We start from the raw sequence: 22,425 nt of genomic DNA, 5'->3' as shown, positions 1-22,425 counted from the left end.
TGCCGATGGGAATATCCGTAACATCAGTGAGGATAGTTCCCAAACTATGTGGAAGTCTGGCAACTTATAAGAGTGGAAATAGTTGGTATTTTTCATTGATTTCAAGACATTTGTCTCAACTAGAATGTGGTCTTCATGATATATATTACATTGGCTAACATATAGGGATGCACTTCGACCATATCATAGTGGAAGGGATGTTAGACCCAAAAAAATACATCATGCATTGACAAAGGATTGTTTTTCAGAGTGGAACAAATGTAAAGGAATTGGTGTTAGGCCCACTGGCCTTTCTGATATACGGTTATTCTCTTGAAATAATTTGAAAGTTGGGAATGACATGAAGTTGAACTGGAGTATATTGTGAACAGGATAGTATCAACATTATGAAGACATCTAAGAAATATGCAGATACATTGCAGATGGAATTTATTGCTGAAAAGTTTGAAATGATTAATTTTAGTGGGAAGAATAAAGAAATTCTGTAAAAAATTATAATGAATCAAAAGATTGTGTGGTACCTGAGGGACAAATGATTATACATACACACCTTTGATAAACCTCGAAAATATCCAGTTTTAGGCTGGCAAGTGGCAGATAAAATTTGCACTATACAAGCGACAGGTAATGAACATCTCCAGTAAGAAAGACTCTAATCAATGCCTTTTGAGTCAATTCATTAGCATTGCTATCACTGAATTACTACACTATCAAGAATCTGGACAGTTATCATTGATCAGAAACTGAACACTACTGGACTAGCCCCACAAATGCAATGTCAATACAATGTGGAACGGAAGGAACACAGCAGGTCAGGCAGCATCAGAGAAATGGGAAAGTCAACATTTTGTGTCAGGACATTCATCAGAACTGATTCTGCTCCTTTCCTGCTCCTTTGATGCTGCCTGGCCTGCTGTGTTCCTCCAGCTCCACACTGTGTTGACTTTGACTCCAGCATCTGCAGTTCTTGCTATCTCTGAGTGACTTATAACTCCACTGCAAAGCCTCTTTGAAGGATGCCCAAGTTGAAGAAATTGTCCTCCTTCCTCTGGAAAGACCTCAGTGGATCTCTCTCCCACCGCAACCCACTGGGTTGGCCTTCTCTGCCCTGAAGCTCTTCGATCACATACTGAGACAAACCCGTTACCACAGCCACGTCTCCTTTCTCAATACCTGCCTGCAAGGCTGGCTCATACCCCATGGACTCCAAACAACAGTCAGGCCAAGTTCTAATGAAGAGTCCCGACCTGAAATGTCAACTTTCCTGTTCCTCTGATGCTGCCTGACTAGCTGTGTTGACTCTGACTCCTGCAGTTCTTGCTATACACAAATACAATAGCTACAAGAACAGGTTAGAGGAGGACAACACTCACCTCCTGACACCCCAAAGCCTGTCCACCATCTACCATGAACATTTTAGGTCTGTTATGAAATAATCCTCACTTGTCTGGATGAATGCAACTCAGAAAACAGTCAAGAAGCTTGGCACTCACCAGGTATGTTAGTACCTTGTGCAGCACTTTACAAATTAACTTCTTTGAATACTAGCAAATAATATGCATTATCTACATGATGCATTTAAGCAACTCACAAAAATTCCTTTGAAAGTGCCTTCCAAACCCCTACAAAGAACACCAACAAATCTCCCTTTAAGTCACAGGCCATCTTGACTTTGTTGCCAGTCTTTCAATGTTGCTTGGTCAATGTCCTGGAACTGGATATCCTTAACAGTTATTCTAATAGAACTATGAGTGCATCTATACCATGTGGATTGTAACAATTCAAGAGTGTAGCTTGCTACCACCTTAGCAATGGCAATTAGGGTCTGGCAATAAACTGTGAACTTCCCAGTGCTTTCCACATCCCATGACTGTACTGGAAAGAAAATAGAGGACACATTGGCAAAAGCAGCAGAGACGTCATGAGAAGAACATCATACATGCTGAGATATTATGAACTGGAATGTAATGAAACAAAAGGATGACTAGAATGGATTCAAGATTAACTTTCAAAAAGGAATTGAAAGATTTGTTATGCAAATAGGAAGGGCAGGGAGATAAAAGAGGTTAGTTGACTCAGTGAAAGAGCAGCTATTGACATGATGGGTTAAATGTTCACTTTCCGTGCGACACCATTCTATCATTCTTCAATAATTTACAATGTGAGAAAACTACATCAGTAAATTATGTATCAACATTTTATTTAATTCTTAAATATGCAAAACTAACTGATCAAATGAAAAGTTTTGTTAACTTAATTCTCTCACTAGCGCAGGTTCCTGGAACTGCATCTTCCCAATACTAGTTTTTATTCATTTTTCATATTACATAGTGAAATCCTAAATTAAATATTATTGTAGTAATATTAGGAATATTTAGATCCCAAATATATTGTGGGAATTACTTCGTTATGAATCATTATTTGAAAGTTTAATATAAAATTCAGATGGGAAAAAGTTGTAATCAGAACATATTTAATAGAAGTCATATTTTAAACAGTTGTCTGATTGTGCTACTTCACAACTGATTTCCCCTCTGGTCATACACAAACTCAAAGAAAATGAAATGCTTTGTTAATGGGTGCAATTTTGGATGAAATTTGCTCCTCTTTTGACATATGTGCCCGAAACAGAAACTCTTAACTTAAATTTTGTTTCCCTATCTAAATTCTCTTATTTTAACTTCTTTCCACTTTTCTATCCACTTTTTCTATTCCAGCATTTGAAATTCACAGAGTACGTTTAATTACCTTTATATTCTACTATTTATTTTATATATGAACCATGATGAAATGTATCAGAAACCTGATACAGAAAATTCAGGCTATTCATTCTACCAGCCATGTTTGGAATGGATGAAGATTGACAAGTTTTGAAATTTTTACACCATTTTTATGCTTCACGCATATGAGCATTACCCCTTGACAAGGTATCTCATCTGCAGCACTGCTAGTCTGTCCACAACAGGACAAATTAATCTATCTACAATGCTCCATGGATTAGTTCACACTTCAGCAACTCTGATTCAGCAAGCCATGACTGAATCAGTATTTGAACTTGTGTTTACAAGCAATGCACTTCTAGTAGCTTTGTTGCTCATATTTTTTGAAAACCTTTTGGAGTCATACAGGGTGCAGCAATGTGATTGTTAAATCATACTGGTGAAAAATTTTCAGCCCACACTTAAAATAGGAGATGATTGACAAAATCTGCCTTTTTCTTAATAAATGAAATCATTTCTATTAAGAGACCGAGTCTCATACAGTAAGAATTTCACAAAAAAAAACGAGGGGCAAGTTTTTTACACAGAAGGTGGTTTTCAGGTGGAATGAACTTCCTGAGGAAGTGATGGATGTGGGTACAATTACAACGTTTAAAATACAATTGAATGAGTACATGAATAGGAAAGGTTTGGAGGGATGTGGATCAGAAGCAGGCAAATGGAACTAGTTAGTTTGGGACAACAAAATGTGAGGCTGGATGAACACAGCAGGCCAAGCAGCATCTCAGGAGCACAAAAGCTGACGTTTCGGGCCTAGACCCTTCATCAGAGAGGGGGATGGGGTGAGGGTACTGGAATAAATAGAGAGAGAGGGGGAGGCGGACCGAAGATGGGGAGAAAAGAAGATAGGTGGAGAGGAGAGTATAGGTGGGGAGGTAGGGAGGGGATAGGTCAGTCCAGGGAAGACGGACAGGTCAAGGAGGTGGGATGAGGTTAGTAGGTAGATGGGGGTGCGGCTTGGGGTGGGAAGAAGGGATGGGTGAGAGGAAGAACAGGTTAGGGAGGTGGAGACAGGTTGGACTGGTTTTGGGATGCAGTGGGTGGAGGGGAAGAGCTGGGCTGGTTGTGTGGTGCAGTGGGGGGAGGAGACGAACTGGGCTGGTTTAGGGATGCGTTGGGGGAAGGGGAGATTTTGAAACTGGTGAAGTCCACATTGATACCATTAGGCTGCAGGGTTCCCAGGCGGAATATGACTCAGCAACTCATATTCCGCCTGGGAACCCTGCAGCCTAATGGTATCAATGTGGACTTCACCAGTTTCAAAATCTCCCCTTCCCCAACTGCATCACTAAACCAGCCCAGTTCGTCTCCTCCCCCCACTGCACCACACAACCAGCCCAGCTCTTCCCCCCCACCCACTGCATCCCAAAGCCAGTCCAACCTGTCTCTGCCTCCCTAACCTGTTCTTCCTCTCACCCATCCCTTCCTCCCACCCCAAGCCGCACCCCCATCTACCTACTAACCTCATCCCACCTCCTTGACCTGTCCGTCTTCCCTGGACTGGCCTATCCCCTCCCTACCTCCCCACCTATACTCTCCTCTCCACCTATCTTCTTTTCTCCCCATCTTCGGTCCGCCTCCCCCTCTCTTCCTATTTATTCCAGAACCCTCACCCCATCCCCCTCTCTGATGAAGGGTCTAGGCCCGAAATGTCAGCTTTTGTGCTCCTGAGATGCTGCTTGGCCTGCTGTGTTCATCCAGCCTCACATTTTGTTGTCTTGGACTCTCCAGCATCTGCAGTTCCCATTATCTCTAGTTAGTTTGGGATTATGTTTGGTATGGACTAGTTAGACTGCGGGTTTTGATTCTGTGCTGTACATCTCTACGTTTAAGAGTCCAGAGTTTCAAAGGGTCACAGGGTTAGGACTTGATGTAGATGTGACTTAAACATCATGTTTACTCAGGAACAATTGTCAGTGTCTTAATGAATATAATGCATTTTGTAGTTATCAAGACCCAGCAGAGAGAATGAACAGGAAATGCTACAGTCCCTTAAACTCAGAAAGAGCTTATTAAGAAAACTGTCTAATTTAATCTTGAATTTCTAACATTTATCTTGGTGAATCTAAACAAACTGTTGCATATTAGTAGACAGCTGGCCGGTTTGCTGCAGGACCCAATAAAGTGCATCTGTAAATGAAACAAAGAATTGTGTATGCTGGAAATCAGAAACAAAAACAGAAATTGTTGGGAAAGCTCAGATCTGGTAGCTTTTGTGGACAGAAAACGGAGTTTCCATTTCATGTCCAGTGATCCTTCTACAGAACTGTTTGTAGCTAAGAAAAATGTGGTATGCATGCTGAAGATGGATTGCAGCAACCGGGAGGAATAAACAACAGGTGATGATGGAGCAGAAAGAGAGAAAGAGAGAGAGGACAACAATTGGATAGACAAAGGAATGGATAAAGATCAGCCCGGGGGAATCAATAGCTACTAATTCGGACCATTAGTAGCTGACAATGGGAGGGTTATGGTTGCAGCCCAAGTGATGAAAAGGCCGATGAGATGTCATGGTGTGTGGCAGTTAGGGTAAGAACATAGAAGAAGGTGCTCAGGCCCTAAAATTATTCAACTCAATAGTGAGTCCCAAAGGCTGCAGAGCCCCTGTTCTTCCTTCACACTGAACTTTGCTGAAGCATTGCAGCAAGTCTAACACCATGGTATTGTCCAGGAAACATGGCCATGTGTTGACGTGGCTGGCAACAGGAAGCTCAGGGTTATTTTTGCGGACTGAACATAGGTGTTCTACAAAGCAGTTACCCAGTCTGCGCTCCATCTCCCCAGTGTAGAGGAGACCACATTGTGAGCACCAAATACAGCGGGTTGTGTTGCGTATATTTGTAATTGTTTTACATGGTATTTTTGGGACCTGCTTGTGCTGTTGCAAACATTAGGCTTTCTTTCTTTGATAGTCTCTTTGGTTCTGTCTTTGCCAACACTAATGACTGTCTGAGGAGCTGTGAGGTCCCAGGAAAGGTAATGGCTGCCACAGACACTGTTGCCGCTTGCTCTTGTCACTAACACTGGGCAGGCAATTTCCACCTCTTGAAAGTGCTTGACACCAATAATCAAGTGTCGTGCTTGTCTGCTGCCCAACTTAGTACATTTGAATTTAAAAATAACAGTGCAGGAGTAACATTGTTGAGGTGTAAATCAGCACCCGGAATTTATCTGGGTGTTGGGTTCTTGAACTCACTTTGACAATGTAGTCCATGGTATAACCCTTACATCAGTAAATCACAACAACTGAGAGAAATTACTAATTATTTTCAAAACAATCAAGGTTGTTAAACATAAAATAAAGTTAAGACATATAATTGTACAATTTGTGAGTAGTTATTTTTTAGCAATGATTGAAAATGTGAACATTTATGTTCAATGAATAAAAGGACAATACAGCACAGAAATGGGCCCTTCAGTGCATGATGTCTTTTGTAGTTTGGAGCTTTGAGGGATGCTAAAGAACTGTTTCCTTCAACTCTATGTACTGGGCCCTGGAACAAGCTGTGAATTGGGCCTATCACAAAGAGGAGAAACATTTTGAACGAGAATAGACACTGGCTGAGGCCAATCTCAACTTTCAAAAGGGTCATTAACTTTACAGGTTGCGCATATTGCCTCAAAAGATCAATTGGAGAATTTGGTTGAAATAGTTGGTGAACTTTAAGCCTGAAAAGTAACTCTAGTCTTGTATATCTAAATGGCTAGGCTATCTATCATAAGGTCCCCTGCAGTGAGAGAGTGAGTTCATCTATTCTAAGTATTAAAAAAAATGCCATATAACTGATGAGGAGATTCGTATCAGCAGCTGAAGAATCTTTGCTGGCAGTGTACAACAACATTGTATACAAACTCAAGTATAGAAACTGACTGCCTTGATTAAATTGCTAAAATGCAGCATTTTGCTGAACATGTGCCTTATCTCTGAATGCATCTAATTACTGGTCAATGTGCTTTGGTATGATTTGTATCAAGGTTATGATCAAACGAGTAATGGCAATTTTGTTAGAAATTTTCTTGCTCAAAATGCAGTTTGAGGGGATGTCGGTGACAAATCAGGAATGTATTAACTCACATTTATAGAACATCTTTAAATTAGCAAAAATCCCTGCTTTAAGGGGACAATTTTCAAACAAAGATTCCTCTATCTATCCTGTAGAAGCCTAAAATCATGCAGGCATTTATCTACTTGTCAACTCCTGGGCAGGAAGAGGTAAACATGATCCCTTTAAGGTCAAATTGGTAATGGAATATTGGAATTCAGTCAATCCCCTGTGACAGATTTGATAATAAAATACACCAAACAGGCAGCTCCACTGTACTCTTCAACAGTGAGACAAGCAAATGGATGAGAATGGGATTCTTCCCAAGGAGTTTCAGACAACCTTGAAAGTGCATGATATATGGGAGTAATGCCTGATACATAAGCAGCAGGACACTCTGAGCACTCATTTTCAAAACATTAAAGCCTAACATGTATTCTTCATACTTTGTGACTCTGAAACCTTGCTTCTAAACAGCCTGTCCCTGAATTATCTGACTTAAGTAAGTGTCAATGAGTTCCTACAACGAAAATATGTACTCTCTATTTGAAACAACCAGAGATTATGCATACAGATTTCCAGTAATTTGGAAACTGTTAAAGATGGTGATGAGTTTCTGTGCTTGTCAAACACACACCTGATTAGAACTAATGGAGGATACATCATATAACTCATGCATTTAATCAAATATTATGCATGTACCTTTAGTTTCAGCGTGTTTGAAATTAATTTCAATATATAATACAAGTATCTCACTGTCTTGTTAAAGGGTAAAGTATTTAAAGTTATAAAACATGGTGTGTTCTACTGATTTGAAATTATATATCCGATGACACCTCATAGAGTTTATAATGAGTTCCTAATGAATTTTCTAAATGTGTTCTTTATAAGTCTATTAAAAACTTATTCCAAGTATCACAAAGTTATGCTTTTCAAGTTTGAAATATTTTGTAGAATTTGATGAGATTTCTTAAATTTGAAAATCCAAATGTAAGATGCCATGAAAGTAGACAAAGACCACAGAAGGTAAAATAATTCATGAAGTGGCAATCATGTATTGTCAAGATTTGATTTGAAAAGCCTGAAGATTGTGGGAGGACGAATAAATCGGAGGACGAATCTCATGGTTTCAAGATTCTGTGAAATACAGAGTTAGAATGAGTAATGTTGAAAAGACTGCCAACATGAATACAGTAGGAGATGCAGAAAATGGTAGAGAATATATAGAACAACATTTTTGCAGCAAATTACTGCACATGCTGCAATCTGTACTGAAAACAACAAATGTTAGAGATTACAGTTGGTCAGGAAGCATCCATGGTGAGAGAGAGAGAGAAGACTAATGTTTCATGTCTAGATGACTCTTCATTAGAGTTGAAGTGAAGTGTTCAGCTTCAAAAGAAAAAGAAGGAAAGTTAGGTGTATTGATCTGTTTTGTTTAATAAACTAAGGACTGGACATGTTGTGACATACAGACAAATTATAGTCTAAAAGTGATAAATGGATAGTCTATCAAATGATATGCTCTATTTACATGTCGTAGAAGTGTGAGGCAGGAGGCTGGAATGCTTTATTCAGATATGGGGCAATACTCAAATCAGGTGGATTTCAGATTTACATGAATTAAGAGGATTGAAAGCTTTTGGCATGAAAAGAAAATTGATGCTGAAGAAAATCTTAGGAATAGAGAAGTTATAGGAATTCCATTTCAGCTGGTAATGACAGTGTCAATATCCAAAAGGATAGTGGGTGCAACCATACTTTCAAAAAAGTGTCATGCATGACTGAAAATCGTCTGAATCAATACTCACTCTGTTACAATTCCAGCATAGTTCAGACATGTGATCATGACAATTCTCATCAACTGATCTTGTCTTCTACTGCTTATGCATGCCTCCCTTTCTTCGCCATGTTATTGGTGACAGTGTCTTCAGTTGCCTAGTTTCCTTATGTGAAATTTCTTCCCCATCAATTAATTCATGACAATTTTCTCTTCTATTCAGATCCTGTTTGAAACCATCTCTGAGCAAATCATTAGACATCATCCTCCGATCGCCTTCTTTGACTTCACTTATCTTTTTTGTTTAATTGTGTCCCTGCTAAAAAAACCTTCTGGTATCTTCTCATGTTAAAGGTACTTTGTGAATATAATTTGCTGTTCCTGTATAACCTTTGTATTTTAAAAAAATATTTGTCCTACAAATGTTAAATTATATTTTAACTTTTGAATTTTCAGTTCTATTAGAGATATTAGTCTTCATTAAACTTTAATTTTGCTGGATTTGCCTTGATTTAAATCTTTTTTTATTCCAGTTTAAGTATTTCCCAATGATCATCTAAGGTTCCATTTGCCAATTTTTCCTCTTTACGCAATTCAGACAAGATTAATTTTATTTTAATAATAATTTGCTATCCATCAAGCTAAGTAGGATTCTCAATGCTTTTTCTCTTCTTTTTCTGTTACTAAAGAAATTAACCAGGAAATTTGACTTCCAATGCACAATTAGCCCACGTTTAAAAGCTCCTGAAAAGGCTCCTTTAAATAGTGTGTTCTGACTTAATTAAGCTTAATTCAGTAGTTAGCTGGGAAAAAATAGGTGATAAAATACCCGTTCTAACTCCTGGGCAATAATTAAAATGATCTGTCAACTTATCACTGACCACTACCACCCAACTATGTCACTGACCTGACCTGACCCGACCCGACCTGACTTGATATCCCTACCTCCGTGTCGGTTTAAATACAAGCTGTCCTGACCCAACCTGATAGCTCCTCCCTGACTGAACATGACAGCTCACATGAATTGGACAAACACCCCAGGTTTCAGCTTATCTTTGAGCGGCATCTCATGACACCCTACAAGGTTTGGATTGTTTCAAACTGCACAACTTGTGAAATGCCCTGCCAGTAGAAAATAAGTGCGTAAGTACGAGCGAATGGAATAGAATAAAGCCACTGGCAGTACTTGGAAGAGTACTGTGCTTTCACAATTTGCACATGCACACTGAGATTGTTTTCAGGTTGTCAGCAGATATTCTCTTTCCTCCCCTGCCTGTAACATTTTTTTTAATCATGAGCCTAACCATAATGAGATCAATGGTTCTGAATAAATGTTTTTCCACTTTTAAGCTGCTTACTAGCTCCATTTCATTATTCAGAATTCTGTGAAGTAATTGAATTTTTCTTTGTTGTTGTTAATGTTTATTCTTCCTTGTTAATATTAACTGAGATTACAGTCCTGGACATACTGCAGAAAAATTTTGTATTTTTCTCCATGAACACTTTTATGATGCAAACCACTTTTTTTGATATTTAAAATATCCTACAACTGTAGCGGTGTTGAATGCTTTCTTCTAATTCGTCTACAAATTCAATTTCTGTTTGGATATGACAATTCTTTCATTCTCTTCGACTCAGGCGATAGCAAGAAGTCAGATGTGTCAGAGTTATGGGCTGTTATTGAGGCTGACAAGTGGCTGCCAGATTAAACCGAGAAATTATTGGTTCATTTATTCACTTAGAAATCAGAATAATTTGCAATGTGTTTTGAACCGTTATATTTATGTTTTAGAACAACACAAATATATATGATCTAAGAGTATGTCTGAATACTGACTTTTCAAAACTTTCTATTCTTTTGAAGACCCTTTATGCAACCAATTGTTCTTATTACATTTCAATAAAGTTTCGAAAGTGATTTATTTGGCACATTTGTTATATTAAATGGTAGTGAGATGAGCAATGATGCTATTATCTTCTGTGAGTAAGTAAATTAATGAAGTGATGTAGATTGAATAACATCATCAATCAGACTAATGCATACTATCCATGCTGCGTTGTCACATGAAATGCGTGTACATCGTTATTTATAAAAGTTAAAGTTAACCACAATAGAGGTATTCATTAAAATAGTTTAGTTCAGATACACTTCCACTGCAGACGAAGAATAATAATGTGTTAATATCAGAATTTATTCTGAAATCTTATGTGCTCAGCAGAAGTCAGATGACTATGCTCCACAAATATACCTCTGATTCCTTGTACGAAATTATCTATTGTAACAAAAACCAACAAACAGGAAAACATATAATCATGAATACGAATGAATACCATTTAAAATACTTGCCGGTATTGAAAGACTGTTTAGACATTGACTATGGAAAAATGGCTACATATGTTGGAAAGATCAGTGCGGTCACAGATTGACTCATATGCAAACAGCAGTCAAAGGACAGCAAGAATGTGATCGTTTGTTGACTGATAAAAGCACTTTTTTTTTTCATTACAAGTCATCCAAAGCAACCAAAAAATGATTTTTTTTCACTTATAAAAAGGGAAGATCTAAGTTCTTACTTTGATTTGCAATACTATGGTCAACTTTCAAAATAAACGTAACAACATGATAAATTTCTACTGGAATTGAACAAAAAAATGAACTATGAAAATTAATAAGGGGTCAATTAACTTAGGTAAATTACCATTTTCCAGTGTTATTAAATCTTTAATTATCTTTATGACAAATCATATTTGCTCCATATATGAATGTCACTGGCAAGCTTTGGTCAACGTTGTATTATGTAACAGTAAAGTTTCCATGTGAAATTAATCTCAGTATCATAAAGTTACATTGAAGTAATCAGTTCTATATGAAATACTGCTGTTCCAACCAAACAAACCGCTGTTAAGTAAAAATGTGCATTTATCCCATGGTAGCACAGATGGTAATAACACACTCTCAATTTATATTTAATTGCACTGTAAAACATGCAGTTCATAAGCATCTACTTATGCCTGCTGTCGACTTGCAGAGAGCTCCAACTACAGTTGATAGTTGACTGGGAAGCAATCGTTGCTGCTGCAAAGAAGAATCCTTCCCACTTAGTTCTAACTAACACTGCAAAATAATGTACAAATCGGTAAGGTAGTCCTGAACAAGCAGAGATCCTGAAGCTGCATTCAGCTGGCTAAATTTTGGCTCTGATAGCATTCATTTAAAACCTCTGACTTAATGTAAGTGCCCTACAGGGAGGAAAACAGTACATACCATATGAGACAAATAACAAAATGAATGTTTATTTGTCAGTCCTTAGCAGGATGATGACTTGCTGCATGAATGAAATCATGTAATGAGGGAGTGACATCACAATTTCCAGTTGATCATGCAGGAGATGTAAGTCATTCATAAAATGATCAAAGAAAACTACAAATGAGTTTGGGAAAATCTTACAACGTAGCAGGATAGAATTCAAATAAAATCGGTCAAAGGCAGTAATTTAAGTTTAAAATGCTGTCTATTTTATATTCCAACTGGAAGAAAGCTCAGTAGTTTCAAAGAATCATGGCTTTTCTTCTTTCGTTGACCTGTATGATTACTACTTCCAGCCTTTTGTGTATTACTCCATAAATATCTCTCTGCCCTGTTGTTTCATTTTACAACTTTTAAATTCCATGAAATTATTCATTGGAGTGACCTTTAAGGGGGGACAATACTGTTTTCAAGAAGAGCACATTGACTGTAAGATGTGATCTTCGCACAATTCTGTTCACCCGCTGCTGAGTACACTGAACATAGAACATAGAACATTACAGCACAGTACAGGCCCTTCGGCCCTCGATGTTGTGCCGACCTGTCATACCGAACTCAAGCTCATCTAACCTACACTATTCCATGTACATCCATATGCTTGTCCAATGACGACTTAAATGTACCTAAAGTTGGCGAATCTACTACCTTTGCAGGCAAAGCGTTCCATTCCCTTACTACTCTCTGAGTAAAGAAACTACCTCTGACATCTGCCTATATCTTTCACCCCTCAATTTAAAACTATGCCCCCTCGTGCTCGCCGTCACCATCCTAGGAAAAAGGCTCTCCCTATCCACCCTATCTAACCCTCTGATTATTTTATATGTTTCAATTAAGTCACCTCTCAACCTTCTTATCTCTAATGAAAACAGCCTCAAGTCCCTCAGCCTTTCCTCGTAAGACCTTCCCTCCATACCAGGCAACAGCCTAGTAAATCTCCTCTGCACCGTTTCCAAAGCTTCCACATCCTTCTTATAATGCGGTGACCAGAACTGTACACAATACTCCAAGTGTGGCTGCACCAGAGTTTTGTACAGCTGCAGCATAACCTCTTGGTTCAGGAACTCAATCCCTCTATTAATAAAAGCTAAAACACAGTATGTCTTCTTAACAGCGCTGTCAACCTGGGTGGCAACTTTCAAGGATCTGTGTACATGGACACCGAGATCTCTCTGCTCATCTACACTGCTAAGAATCTTACCATTAGCCCTGTACTTTGCCTTCTGGTTACTCCTACCAAAGTGAATTACCTCACACTTGTCTGCATTAAACTCCATTTGCTGCCTCTCAGCTCAGCTCTGCAGTTTATCTTGCTGTCTGCAACCTACAGCATCCTTCGTCACTATCCACAACTCCACCGACCTTAGTGTCGTCTGCAAATTTACTAACCCATCCTTCCACGCCCTCATCCATGTCATTTATAAAAATGACAAACAGCAGTGGATCCAACACCGACCCTTGTGGTATACCACTAGTAACTGGTCTCCAGGATGAACATTTCCCATCGACTACCACCCTCTGTCTTCTTTCAGCAAGCTAATTTCTGATCCAAACTGCTATATCTCCCACTGGTAGGCAGCAATGCAATGAGGATACCAGCAGCCAGCAACCCATTCAGTCTTGTACAAAAATCAGATAAATGACTTGACAACAGCAGTCAGCATGTTGTCCACCGTTGAACAGGCAGTTATAAAATCATAAACTGTGTGGCCACAAAGCAAGGCATTTAGCCAAAATGGTGACCTAAGTGAATGTTGCTTCGTCATATAAGGACTGTGTGTGGTGTGCTTTGGTTATGCTCGGCTCAGTTTTGTTCTCATTATTTATGGATGATTTGCATTGACATTTAGGGAACATAGCCTTGAAATTCTGCTTATGACAGAAATGTGCGTTTTAGTCAACAGGAAATAATGTAAATGAATGCTAAAAAAAAGCTATCTTTCTGAAATCAAACCTGCAAATGTTCTACAAATTCTGTATGGTATCTTGAAGTAATAGTGCTGTGAATACTTTTTGCCAGTTGCTGAATGTTTTCAGAGTGTGATGAATATCAGGTACTGGGCCATATCAAATTATCCACAGGTCCTGAAGGTACAGCTGAACTATAATTTCAACAATTTATTCAGCTTCGAATGTAATTTAGATCTGCAATCCAGATGTTGATTGAGTTTCCCTTCCCACAATATGATAGATGATGCACATCTGGCTTGCAATGATTGTGCACTTCAGACAAAGCATAGAATATTGTGTTATGGATTTTCTCAGTATGTCTTGTAAAAAAACAACATGATCACATTGAGCCAAGAAGGAGCTGGAGGTAAAGTTTGTCATTCTGTCTTAAAGTATTGGATTTATAGGCCCTTTAACAGATATCAAAGTAAATTCAAATACTGAGTCATGAATCTTTGTGGGAATGGAAGGTGGCCTCTGGTATAGCTAAAATAGGGCTACAGCCCTGCTTCTCTAACCCTGCTCATATACAGGCACCCAATACATTTGTCAGAGGGGAATGGGAATGAGCTGTAACCTGCACATAGCTGTGCTTCATAGAGATAACTACATATGTAAAACTGCTTCTGCCTTCAAACGGATCCAATTTTCAACAGTGGGATGGTTAAAGATTGGTACATGGGCTTTAGAATTTTGAACAGAAAGTCAAAAGTTTCCAGAGTTATTCAGAGAGGTGGAGAACTGTTTTCTGTAGGTCCAGGTTGCCCCTTGAGAAAAGCACATACTATAACGATTGCAATGAGATCAGCCAGCTGAACATCATAGAATTTGAGTTCCCTGGTTGGGGCTGTTAACCTGTTCCAATTGGGGGCCCCCGAGCTGACAGATAAAAAAGAGCATTGCCAGAGTTTCTAACAATCTGAGAACTCTGATGAGACAGTTCTAGACCCAAGGACTCTTCATGTATAAGTAAAGGGTGACTTGGTGATGGGATCTGTGGAATTACTTCGCATACTTTTGGGAGAGGACAAGTGCTCGTTGGGAATGTTAAAAGTATACATTCATCATAAGAACTGATCCAACAACAATGATTTTGTTGTTAAGGAAAGTGGCTTTTGACAAATTTACTTCTTAAAATCTTGTTACTTGGATATTTTATATTTGGAGATAATTTGATCAAATGAAGGTAATATTAGATTAACTCTGGAAATGTGATCATATAACTGGGCACCTCAGCAGAGGGTCTAGTTTTGTACAAGATTAATATTCAGTAGTGGAGACTCCAATTACAAGGAGCACCATCTCCACCATGGGAGAAAAGTAAAAACAGACATTCCATGTGTCCACTGGTTAGGTGCCACACCCTCTGTTTATGTGTCACCTTTATTATGTTCAAAGCTGAGAACCACAAAGTCCTGTTGATATTTTTAATTCCAAATTTAAAACTTTTAAATGAAGGCTGATAGAAAATGGCTACAGGCATAAAATAAGTGACTGGGAGATACAAACTGATGGAATATAATACTTGAAGAATTAAATAAATTTCAAACAGATTGGACTACAATTTCTTGTGGCTGCAAAGGTAATGAGGGGTTGATAATTCTGGATCAACAGATTGTGCCCAGACTGCCAACGTATTTTGTGTTCTTCCCTTTGAAGAATACACGAGAACAAGGTTAAAAACCCAACTTCAACCCTATTGATAAGCTAGTGGGTCTGAACCCACTCACGTGTAACAGCCTGAGTTCAATAATTAGTATGTTATGAAGATCATAATTAATTAACTATGGCCTATTCACCCCTGTGTTGCAGGTAAAGACTCTCACTATGAATGCTGCAAGCCAGTTAACAAAGGAGGTAGGACAATACAAGAATTCCCTCTCATCCTGCATGCTGAAACTTATTCATGGTGGAAAATAATCAGATCTATTGTAATGAATCTTAACCATTCTGAAAACTAAGAATGTGAACTCAGTTGTTCAACTATCAATGTCAAGCTGCCGATAACATTTGCAAGGGAATGGGATCCTTTCTAAATTAGCCTTATTGCAGTTGGCAAGATGATGGCAAATAAAGAAGGGAAATGATCCACCCCTTCTCACTTGGGACCTTAATAGTTTGAGGCATCCCATGTGGAACTGTAATCAACTTGGAACACCATCTCACAGAAGAGGAGGTACTGAAGGTCTTAAAATGCATAAAGGTAAGTACGTCCTGGGACCTGATCAAGTGTAACCCACGAAATTATGGGAAGCTAAGGATAAAGTTATGAGGCCCCTAGTGGAGATAATTGTATCATCGACAGCCATGGGTGAGGTGTTGGAAGACAGGAGGGTGGCTAATGTTGTGCTGCTATTTATGAAAGACTGCAAGGAAAAGCCAGGGAACTATAGACCAGTGAGACTGATGTCAGTGATGAGTAAATTGTTGGAAGCGATTCTGAGAGATAGGAGTTACATGCATTTGGAGAGGCAAGGACTGATTAGGAATAGTCAGCATGGTTTTGTGCATGGTAAATTGTGTCTCACAAATTTGACTGAGTTTGTGGAGAGGCAACGGCAGTGCGGTAGACATGGCCTACATGGACTGTAGCAAGGTCTTCGACAAGGTACTGCAGTTAGTAAGGTTAGACCACATGGGATCCAAGGAGTGCTATCCAATTGGATGCAAAATTGGCTTGACGCTAGGAGACAGAAGGTGGTGGTAGAGGGCTGTTTTTCAGATGGGGGCCCGTAACCCATGGTGTACCGCAAAGCTCAATGTTAGGTCCATTATTATTAAAATGACTTTGATGAGAATATAGGAGGCATCATTTGTAAATTTGTAGATGACACCAAAATTGATGATATAGTTGACAGTAGAGAAGGATATCTAAGAGTACAACAGGCTCTTGATCAACTGGACCAGTGAGCCAAGGAGTGGCAGATGGTATTTAATGCAGATAAATGTGAGTTGTTGCATTTTGGTAAGACAAACCAGAGCAGGACTTATACAGTTTCTAGTAGGGTTCTGAGGAGTGTTGTTAAACAGAGACCAAGGTAATATAGTGTAGGTACATAGTTCCTTAAAAGTGGTGTCACAGATAGATAGGGTGGAGAAGAAGGTATTTGGCATGCTTGTCTTCTTCAGTCAGAGCATTAATTACAGGAGTTGGGATGTCATGTTACAGCCATGCAAAACAGTGTTAAGGCCACATTTTGAGTACTGCTTACAATTCTAGTCACACTGCTCTAGGAAGGATTTTATTAAACTGGAAAGGATGCAAAAAAGATTTACCACATTATTACTGAGACTGGAAGATTTGAGTAATGAAGACAGGCTGGATATACTGGGACCTGATTTTCTGGAGCATAGGAGGCTGAGGGGTGATCATGTAGAGGTTTATAAAATCGTGAGGGCCATAGGTAAGGCGAATAGCCAAGATCTTCTCCCCGAGGTAGGATAGTCGGAAATTAGAGGGCACAGGCTTTAGCTGAGAGGGGAAAGATTTAAAAGGGAGCAATGTGGCAACTCTTTTGAGCAGAGAATGGTATGTATATGGAATGTTAGAGACCAAAGAACTGCAGATGCTGGAATTCAAGGTCAACAAACAGGAGGAAAGAACACAGCGAGCTAGGCAACACGCAAAGGTCAGTGTTGGGTCCACTGCTGTTTGTCATTTTTATAAATGACCTGGATGAGGGCGTGGAAGGATGGGTTAGTAAATTTGCAGACGACACTAAGGTCGGTGGAGTTGTGGATAGTGACGAAGGATGCTGTAGGTTGCAGACAGATATAGATAAGCTGCAGAGCTGGGCTGAGAGGTGGCAAATGGAGTTTAATGCAGACAAGTGTGAGGTGATGCACTTTGGTAGGAGTAACCAGAAGGCAAAGTACTGGGCTAATGGTAAGATTCTTAGTAGTGTAGATGAGCAGAGAAATCTCTGTGCCCATGTACACAGATCCTTGAAAGTTGCCACCCAGGTTGACAGGGCTGTTAAGAAGGCATACAGTGTTTTAGCTTTTATTAATAGAGGGATTGAGTTCCTGAACCAAGAGGTTATACTGCAGCTGTACAAAACTCTGGTGTGGCCGCACTTGGAGTATTGCGTACAGTTCTAGTCACCGCATTATAAGAAGGATGTGGAAGCTTTGGAAACGGTGCAGAGGAGATTTAATAGGATGTTGCCTGGTATGGAAGGAAGGTCTTACGAGGAAAGGCTGAGGGACTTGAGGCTGTTTTCACTAGAGATAAGAAGGTTGAGAGGTGACTTACTTGAAACATATAAAATAATCAGAGGGTTTGATAGGGTGGATAGGGAAAGCCTTTTTCCTAGGATGGTGACGGCGAGCACGAGGGGGCATAGTTTTAAATTGAGGGGTGAAAGATATAGGCAGATGTCAGAGGTAGTTTCTTTACTCAGAGAGTAGTAAGGGAATGGAATGCTTTGCCTGCAATGGTAGTAGATTCGCCAACTTTAGGTGCATTTAAGTCGTCATTGGACAAGCATATGGACGTACATGGAAATAGTGTAGGTTAGATGGGCTTGAGATCGGTATGACAGGTCGGCACAACATCAAGGGCCGGAGGGCCTGTACTGTGCTGTAATGTTCTGTGTTCTATCTGGAGGAAAGGAGCAGTCAACATTTTGGGTGTTATCTTTCTTCACAACTCACTGCCAGAGGAAGTGATTGAGGTGAGTACAATTACATTTAAAAGATATTTGAGCATGAATAGGAAACATTTAGAGGGAAATGGGCCAAATGTTTGCAAATGGGATTAGTTCAGTTTAGAAGACCTGTTCGACATGGGCGAGTTGGGCCAAAGGGCCTGTGTCCATGCTATCCGTCTCTATGACACTAAGATTCACATAGAATCTGCCCATAAAACCAACATGAGCAAGGATAGTGAGTCAGTGAGTGTGATGCAATATGTTTAGGTGATATAATTGTCATGGTTGAACAGCTAATAGAGTGTGCCAGCTGAGTGATGTATGTGTGTGGTTTTAAGCCATACTACAATTGAAGAGATTAAGGTGCAGCTGTGAATGATGGGTTTGAGTCATGATTGATAGGAATTGTTGGTGGGTGAGTCCTGTATGTTGAAGTGAACTATCAGCGACCACTAACGTGAAGACATAAAATTTCTATAACATTGCATCCAGATCCTCAGGACTAAAGAACTGGCATTCGTCATCAGCTTGTAATAGCTTTGGTAGAGTTTGTGCATGAGGATCTTGACTTCATGGGGATAGAGCACATATCTTCCTCTCTTTTAAATACTGCACCATCTTATTTGCTGCAGCTTCAGAGAACTTTACAATATGTCCTCTCCCCTGCTGTGTTATAAGCCCCTGCATCCTCATAGACAAACTGTCTTCTACGATTAATCCTAGGGACTGTTTCAGGCTTAAAGCACCTCCATGTTAAGAGGTGGAGACTGGCTTTAAATATACAGTCTAACATTAGAAGTTAGCCTCGCTTGAACCTCCAGGTGGGGCATGCAGCCACATTAATGTACTACTAGCAGCAAAAATGTAAATAACTGGGAGTACATGGGTGGCGTATCCACTGCATTGGAAGCAACAGCACAATTAAATGTCATAATACAATCGCTGAGATAATGGGAAATGTAGACGCTGCGTCTGTTTTCAATTAGCGTTGAAGTGCTGAAATAAAGTCTTGGTACTGGACATAATGGTGTGTTCCCCACATCCCAATGTATAAGTTAAAGTTAGTCCAAGCCTGTGGTGCTGGTTCAATCCTCAGCCATTTACCAGAGGTCACCTCGTCAATTAGCTTGAGACAGAACTTCCAACACCTACACCACAAGCCCTTTTCAGGGAGGAAGGTGGAATCTCCAAAACCTGTCAGCCACTCAAATGAAAAACACTTCTCTGGACCCAGCCATGCCACTTATTAGTCATTAGTGGCCACTTCTGGTACTGTATGTAGTCCCCTATAGCTGATCAAGGGCACTGAATGTAACGTTATATGGGGATGGGGGTGTTATCACCAGGATCTGGCTGCCAAGATCTGGTGAGGAGTGATAACACAATGTGGAGCTGGCGGAACACAGCAGGCCAGGCAGAATCAGAGGAACAAGAAATTTGATGATTTTGGGTTGGGACCATTTTCTGAAGAAGGGTCCCGACACAAAACATTATCTTTCCTGCTCCTCTGATGCTGCCTGGCCAGCTGCGTTCCTCCAGCTCCACATTGTGTTATCTCCGACTCCAGGATCTGCTGTTCTTAATATCCCTGAGGTAGTTTGGGAGTTGTGGTAAGCAGGGAAAAAGGGAAGGAAGGTGCATGGATGGAGAGACATTGGTGGTGAGGTTTCTGATGCAGAGGTCCATAAAGGGCAAATTCCCCCTTCCTCAGCCACCAGCCCAAGTGATGAGTGTTGCCAGGCCAAATATTTGGCCAACGTCTCTCTTGCAAATGAGTCAAGTTCCAGGAGTGACAAGGAAAGGCCCCTTAACCTCAGTGGGCCCACAAGCAGGTTGATCTCCTGAAAGGGGTATGATTTCGCTCGGAGTACTTATGGCACCGTGTCCAATTTTGATGCCCCTTTCCCCAGCTGCCAACTCACCAAGCGGTCATAAAATCTAGACCTCAGTTTTACAAAATTCAAAATGTGTCAATGCGATGAGAAATCAAGTTTAAACAAGTAAGGCATTAAGGCCAGTTTCCACTACGTGGAATGAGAGAAGGAATGAATAATAACTAATCTATGATGAAAAGGAGAGGTGGGTAGATCGTCTCCCCAATCATTTCCAATCTACCTTTGCAAATTGCAAATGTGCATTAATGCTAACACAAACAGAGTGTACACTGATATAGTTTTCCCAAATCTTAACATCTTCAACAATTTGAAAACATAGTTGAACTGTATTACACCATAAGAAAATATTGAAGTTCTTACCTAAAAATATAATGCTCTGTTTTCTAGATGCTTCCATCGCTGCACTCATATGCTTTGGTGTTTTTTTATTTCTACTAGTTGCGTTGTCAGACTTCATTCCAATTAGGGTATCCATCATCATTTTGCACATGAATGCAACTGAGAGCAGTATCACAACATATAAAATGAAAGCACTGAAAATACTCAACTGAAACACAATCTGATGGGAACTGAGGTTGGTGCAAATAGTCAGATTTGCTTTTCTAATATCACAGTGCTTGCGAGCATGGTTGTGAGGATGGTTCTCATATGCCTCGAAAGGGTCCTCTACGCCCATTGCAAAAAGGAGAGGCAACGCTACTAAAAATGAAGTCAGCCAGACAAAACAAATCAGCTTCACTGTTCTTGAACCAGAAAAAGATTTATACTTGAAAGGATGGCAAATTGCAATGTAACGCTCAAAACTCAAAGTAGCAACATGCAATATTGTAGCATAGCTGCAGGTTTCAAAGAGGAAATTATAGATCTTGCATGTTGCATCTCCAGATGTTTTTGAGAATGGGTTCCATATCACGCTGTATAGTTCCACAGGCATTCCCAGTAAAAGAACAAGTAAATCCGCGCACGAAAGACTGATCATGTGATCTGCTACACTCTTCTGAAGATATCCTTTTCTTTGAAGAACGCGTGAAACTTTTACTGTTAGGCTGTTTCCAATTATTCCAGCCACAAAAATAATACTGTACAATACTGTAAGGCCTATTTTGACTGATTGTTTCACATTAAAATCAGGTACATGCTTGTGGTTGAAAAAGGCTTCACAGTCAATATAGCTTTCCATGATTAAAAACACTGCACTGAAATTATGTTAAACCTCCAAAACAGCAGCACTGGAAGGAAAGAAAGGAAGAACAAGTTAGATATCACAAAAAAAAGCACATAAAGGCAATTCATTACATAGAACTGAATCACAATTTGCTTCTACTTAAAATAAATGAAGTTCACCTTCGCAGATGAAAAGTGAAGTCATACGAATTCTTCTTTTTGTTGCTCAAAAGATAAAACACTGAACTAGTCGGTCCTCATATAATTTTCAATTTAACTGGAAAATTTCCGGAACGAAGAAGCCTGCAAGTAAAATCTTTGAATGTGAACTTTGGCAGATTCAGTTAAATATTAATTGGTTAATCTTGGTGTGACGTACTTGAAGCTATGGAGCAATCAGTACTGATTGTGTCTTTGAACAAATCAGCATGATTGGGTATAAATGTATAAACAAAGGTGGGGTTTTCCAAAAAGAATTCTATCTTCTGCTTCCAAAACAAGTTGCAGCAAGTAACTATTCCAGAATAAATATTATTATTACTTCCCTTAAAATTTACCTTTTGGTTTAATCTTGTTATCAATTACTTTTCCAGACATTTACATTTGTGTGTGAGTCAATGTTTGTGCTTTCTAACTATTTTGTAGAACTGCACGAATAAAATAACTTTTCATCGAATTATACATAATCTCCAGCAACAAAATGGGCTATTTGACTCATTAGTTTATATCAGTGTTTTGTCTCCACTCAAGCCTGCTTTAATGCTTGCAAGCCTGCTGGAGAAACTCCACCTTCAACTCACATTTGCAATGGGCATTTTTGCCAGATGTTCCCCTGCCGATCTGCGCATCTCTATCAG

General features: G+C 39.5%; 1 protein-coding gene across 1 annotated transcript in view; it reads right to left on the bottom strand.

The window, feature by feature from the left end:
• The window catches only part of gpr39 (G protein-coupled receptor 39), an 84,372-nt gene extending 62,475 nt beyond the window's left edge, over positions 1-21,897 (bottom strand). Inside the window, exons 1-2 of the mRNA XM_048535171.2 lie at positions 21,749-21,897; positions 20,765-21,633 (exon numbers count right to left, since the gene is read on the bottom strand). Coding sequence (XP_048391128.1) covers positions 20,765-21,584 — 820 coding nt within the window. The 5' untranslated portion in view covers positions 21,585-21,633; positions 21,749-21,897. The remainder of the gene's footprint in view (positions 1-20,764; positions 21,634-21,748) is intronic.
• Positions 21,898-22,425: the final 528 nt, after the last annotated feature.

This window comes from Stegostoma tigrinum, chromosome 7 (assembly GCF_030684315.1).
Source record: "Stegostoma tigrinum isolate sSteTig4 chromosome 7, sSteTig4.hap1, whole genome shotgun sequence".
Lineage (NCBI taxonomy): Eukaryota > Metazoa > Chordata > Chondrichthyes > Orectolobiformes > Stegostomatidae > Stegostoma > Stegostoma tigrinum.
The sequence above is the reverse complement of the archived record's forward strand: the minus strand, read 5'-3'. Positions and strand labels throughout refer to the sequence as shown.